This window comes from Petaurus breviceps, unplaced genomic scaffold, assembly GCF_028583685.1.
Source record: "Petaurus breviceps papuanus isolate PSGF00001 unplaced genomic scaffold, PetGlider_PUasm1.0 98, whole genome shotgun sequence".
Lineage (NCBI taxonomy): Eukaryota > Metazoa > Chordata > Mammalia > Diprotodontia > Petauridae > Petaurus > Petaurus breviceps.
In genome coordinates, this window is record NW_027187460.1 from 17,339,004 (window position 1) to 17,345,003 (window position 6,000).

The following is a 6,000-nucleotide window of genomic DNA, read 5'->3' on the forward strand; positions in this document are numbered from 1 at the left end:
GGTCCTCCTGACTCCAGGGCCGGTGCTCTATTCACTGCACCACCTAGCTGCCCCCTTCCCATCTCTTCTGTGAAAAGTTGGTTGGGCTAAAAGATCATTCAGGGCCCTTCCAGCTTTAAAATTCTATAACTTTATGATTCTAGTTGTATCCCACTATACAACAAATTACCATTTTTAATATAATGGGAATTTGCCAAACGATTAATAACCATAATTAAAGCTGAAACATGACTAAAAAGTTAAGGACCAGGGCAGCTAGATGACACAGTGAATAGAGCATGAGCCCTGGAGTCAGAAGGACCTGAGTTCAAATCTGGCCTCAGACACTTAACACTTACTAGCCATGTAACCTTGGGCAAGTCACTTAACCCCAATTTCCCTGCCTTCCCCCCTCCAAAAAAAAAAAAAAAGCCAAGGACCTTCGTGTTTCATGATGACCACAACCAACCATGGTCAATAAAGCTCACTTTCTCCTATTTCTTACCGGGTAGCATTTTCCAGTGCCCTGGAGAATGATGAGTAATCTTCAGTTGAATGTTCAAGGGAATAATACCAAGTAGCTGCTGCTTCAATGCTGGTGTCTGAATTCTCTCCACCCAGGGAATTCTGCAGAGCTTGGTAAAAGGCTGTCTTGCTACTGGTTCTGCCTTGACTTTCTTCAAATTTCTTAAAAAATAATTTTTGAAAAAGGACAAAATGATGACATATTTGCATTGAAATAGCCTAATCCAAAAGCTCCCAAACCCTCCATCAACTGACTGAATTTAATAGGCCCCTGGTCTGATTAGTTTTTCTAATCTTGCAAATCCCCTCAACTCGGATTTAAATGGGACAGAATCTTAGCTCAAGTAATTTTACTAGGAGAGTGGAGGACTGGAATAATAGGGAGGTGACAGTCCTACCTCCCTCTGCATGTCGCAGGGCATCTGGATAGAGAATTCTGTTCATTTCTAGCTACCATGTTTTAAGATGTTCATTGACAAACCAGAACAATTACAGAGTAGGGACAGAGGATTATTGAATCATAGATTTAGACCTAGAAAGGACTTCAGGTGTTACCTAGTTCCCTTCTTTCCTCCTACATAGTCCACTCGGGCAGCTAGGTGGCCCAGGGCTCTGAGCCTGGCGTTCAGGAAGACCTGAGTTTAAACACAGCCATATACACTTACTAGCTATCTGACCTTGGGGAAATCACTTAATAGCTCTCTGCCTCAGTTTCCTTATCTGTAAAAATGGGATAATAATAGCACTTACATCCTAGGTCATTGTGAAAATCAAATGAGATAAGTAAAGTGCTTTGAAAATCTTTTGTTTGTCACTATTCAGCTGTTTTGAGTTGTATCCAACTCCTTGTGATCCTATTTGGGGCTTTATTGGCAAAAATGCCAGAGTGGTTTGCCATTTGCTTCTCCAGCTCCTTTTACAGATGAAGAAACTGAGGCAAACAGGGTTAAGCAATTTGCTCAGGATCACACAGCTAGTACGTGTCTGAGGCTAGATTTGAACTCAGGAAGATGAGTCTTCCTGACTCCAGTCCAGTGCTCTTTCCCCTGGGACTTCTAGCTAATGCTTTGACAATCTTTAAGTGCTATATAAATATTTGCTATTATCATATAATATAATACACGTATATGCATATAGATATAGATATGTGCACCTACATACAGGATATATATGTAGATGTGTATGGACAGAGATGTATCTAGGTACATAAAATGAATCCAATAAACACCCATACTGTCCAAGGGCACATATGTACAGCCTTGAAGGTGCCATGGGTGGGTCAGCCTGGCTAACTACTTTAGGTGATGGTCATTAATCATCAAGGATGTGGTATATTGGAAACAAGGACTGACGTAACCATCAGGTAAAGGAGGGGAGGAGGGAAACAAGTGTTTATTAAGTGTTTGTTCTGTGCTAGCCATCATGATAGGTGCTCTACAAATTATTATCTCATTTGGTCCTTATAATAACCCTGGAAAGTAGATGTTATTATCTCTATTTTTACAGTTGAGAAAACTGAGGAAGGCAGAGGCTTGACCTGACATGACTTACCAAGGATCACACAGGTAGTAAGTGTCTGAGGCCAAATTTGAACTCAGGTCTTCTTAATTCCAGGCCTGGTGCCCTATCCACTGTGCTACCAAGCTACCCCAATCAAATCTCTGCTGCTAGTTAGCAGTGTGACTTTGGGCAATTCCCAAGGTTCTGAGCCTTAGTTTCTTATCCTTAAAATGAAGGGAGTAGATTCAATTCCAAAGTCCTTCTATTTCTAATATTCGATTGGTCTGTGATCCTAAGCATACTTTCAGAAAGCCAAGTCTCATGTATGGAGGACCAGCTTGCCAAGGTAAGATGTGTCTTTATCCCAAACGATCAGTGATCTGTGTTGAAAATACTCTTTGAGATGGAAGTGACATACTAATCCCCAAGCTAGTGTAGGAACAAGTCAACAGGAAAATAAATCTCTCCTCATACAGAGGAGGGATCACCAGCCAGTGATTTTAGGTAAGGCAAGTAAAAACAAAACTGTCATCTGCTTAGACCATCCCCTCTCAGGTTACTCTCCATTTATTCTGTATGTATCACATAAATATCTATCTATACACTTTATGTCTCTCCCATTAGAATGTAAACTCCTTGATGGCAGGGACGGTTTTGCTGTTTTCTTTGTATTCTCCATTGCTTAGACCAGTGCATGGCCCTTAATAAAATGCTTATCGATTGGGAAAATATTCTTGATTTTGTTTTCTTCTTGTATCTACCTATCTCTACAAGGACACTCTTAAGGTCTTTCTGGAGAACTTTGGAATTGATTGTGAGACCCTGGAAACTGAACAGGATCACCCAGCATGGCGTGCCTGCATCAGAGATGCCCTATCAGCAAAGCAGAATTGCAATAGATCAAAAGAAACATGAGATGTTCAAATTTAGACATCTCCAATCCAAATGTTCATTATGGACTATTTGTGTCCAACCTGTAGTATGGCCTTCTGGGCTTGTGTTGGTCTGATCAGCCACAGTAAGACATACTAATACCTTGACCCCAACATAGTGATGTCATTTTGGTCCTCTTTGAGAATGAAGGACAACAATCTATGTATGTATGTATGTATGTATGTATGTATGTATGTATGTATGTATGTATGTATGTATCTATCTATCTATCTATCTATCTATCTATCTATCTATCTATCCATCTATATCAGACCTGTATTTTCATTGGCATAAGGAGTCCTTGGTGAAGAACTCTTTCTACCAGTTCAGACCAGGAAGGTCTTCACAACTTAGAGAAAATGACTTAGGGCACCAAGAAGTTAAATGACTTGCCCAGGGTTACACAGTTTCTCTCAGAGACAGGACTTGAAATCCAGTCTTACTGACTCTAAGGCCACCTCTCCAACTTCTCAGGCACCCCAATTTCTCATCTCTTGAATATCTTAATTTCTGGGTGACAGCTCCCCAAGACTCCAAAATTATGACAAGAGGAATGGAACAGGTTAGATCTAAGTAGTTCATAATTCCCCAAGACGTTTGCTGTCACTAAACACAATTGACTTTATAAGATACCACATCTGGAGCCTGGGCAAAAATTGTAATGCCTTTTCCTCTTTATATATTTTAAAATTATACTTTGAATATAACAGAACAATTTTAAAACAAAATGAACAGTACCAAGGTAATCCAGATCATCACCCACAGTTCCTACTCCCAGAAGGTCCTGGAAGTTCCCACAAGGGGTTCAGGGCCTTAAGAGTCATCTTGGCATGGTATAAAGATGAGATTTCACCACGAAGTATTTAGGTGAATTTAGCTAGAGCCATAACAAGATGCCCCAGAATCTGGACCAAATTCAGCTTGGTTAAAGAGGCAGGAAGTGGGGAGTGGTGGCTGTACAGATGGGCTTTGGGAGAGATAGTTTGACCATAAGCACAGTCATACTGGGAAAAGCAGCAACTCCCCCTGCTCTCTCTCCTTCCCTAAAATTCACTAGCCCTCTTACCCTCTCCCAGAATCCACCTTCTTCCCTAAACCTGAAAGAGGCAGGGGTGAAAAGAAGAATTCAAGATACAGTGATTAAAAGCTACCTCTCCATATGGGTGCCTAAAATAGAGCCCATCCACCTTAAATCTTGTCATGACTGAATTTAGGCAACATTCTGTCCCTTTGATCAGAGGAGGCTTCATTGAGGAGATGAGACTTGTGCTAGGCCCTCCCTGCCTATCTGCTGGCCTGTGATGCAGCCAAGAAAACCATCTGATCTCAGGTCTGGCCAACACCTGTTACTGCCTCCCTTGCTGAAGCCAAGGGAGGAAATCAGTTCTTGACCCCAATCTGTCAGGAGAATCTCAGCAGGAAAATCCACATCTGAGCTTCTTACCCCAGCTTGGCAGGAGAGCTCATCTGAAGAGGGATGCTCTGGACATGGGCCAAGGTCTGCGCTCCCATGATTCACACTGGCCTACGTGGGACCTAAGCTTTTCAGCTAGGACTTGGTCTTTTCAGACTCCTCCTATGCTCTTCCATGAATTACACACAGTTAAGCATGCACCTAAAATGTGTGCATTTTATAGGTCATCTACATATGTGCCAAAAAGTCTCTCTCTGTGCTTCCTTGAAAGATTACATCAGAAGAAAATAATACCACTACCTTCTGATATTTATACTGTGGTTTAGACCCCATTCTGGAGGCGGGGCAAAATGATAGATTTCCTCCCTAACCCTAAAACACTGTAAAAAGATGGCCATTCTCAGAGCAATGATTTCTTTTTTCCTTTTTTTGGAGGGGGGAGGGCAGAGCAATTGGGGTTAAGTGACTTGCCCAAGGTCATACGGCTAGTAAGTGTTAAGTGTCTTAGGCCTAATTTGAACTCAGGTCCTCCTGACTCCAGGGCCGATGCTCTACTCACTGCACCACCTAGCCGCCCCAAGAGCAAGGATTTCTTAAAGGCAGTTCTTAATCTAGGGTTAAGAGATTCCAAGGATTGGACCATGGACTTAGATGGGATAAAAACGATAACATTTTAATTTCAATATAATTACTTTCCTTCACCATCCTATGTATTTTATTTTATGCAATTGTTAGCATTATTCTGAGGAGTCCTTAGTGCTACAGAAAAATTGGTGACTTTGGAGGCAAAGTATGTGGTTTTAAATTTTTCCTACTTGTGTGACTTTGGACAAGTAATTTAACCTCTCTGGGCCTTACATTCTTCATCTGGGGCAGGAAGTGCAGGTTGGAGTAGCTGATAATAACAATAACCATTTATAAAAGTGTTTTAATGTTTGCAAAGTGCTTTACAGATATTATCTCATTTTATCCTCACAATAATTCTGGAAGGTAGGTGCTATTACTCTCCGCATTTTGCAGATGAAGAAATTAAGGCAAACAGAGGTTAAGTGATTTGTCTAGGTCACATAACTAGAGAGTATGTAAGGCCACATTTGATCTCAGTACTTCCTGACTCCAGCTCCAACATTCTATTCAATGCACTGCCTGTCTGACTTCTAAGATCCCTTCCAGATCTAAATCTTTGACCCTATGAATGGTGAAGCCATTACCCATCTATTGAGCCTACATTTTACTTCCTGTAATGTCCACTCAGTGTTTCTTGTTCTGTCCTCTGGGGTCAGGCAGAATAAGTTTAATTCTCCATGACATGACAGTTCTTCCTAAACCTGAAGACAGCTCTCATATACCTTTAAGTCTTCTTTTAAATTCAATAAATGTATTTAATATATAGACAGCTATACAGATGAAATAAAACCATGATTTTTGCCTTCAGAGAGCTTACACACTCTAAGAAAACATGGCACCTCTTGCAAAACTTGGTGAGATATAGATAGATAGATAGATAGATAGATAGATAGATAGATAAATAGATAGATAGATAGATAGATAGATAGATAGATAGATAGATAGATAGATAGATAGATAGATGGATGGATGGATGGATGGATGAATGGATGGATGGAGAGATAGGTATACAGATAGATAGA

At 40.8% G+C, this 6,000-nt stretch overlaps 1 protein-coding gene across 1 annotated transcript in view; it reads right to left on the reverse strand.

The window, feature by feature from the left end:
• The window catches only part of TG (thyroglobulin), a 382,541-nt gene that overhangs the window by 35,939 nt on the left and 340,602 nt on the right, over positions 1 to 6,000 (reverse strand). The window contains exon 44 of the mRNA XM_069081298.1: positions 485 to 666. Coding sequence (XP_068937399.1) covers positions 485 to 666 — 182 coding nt within the window. The remainder of the gene's footprint in view (positions 1 to 484; positions 667 to 6,000) is intronic.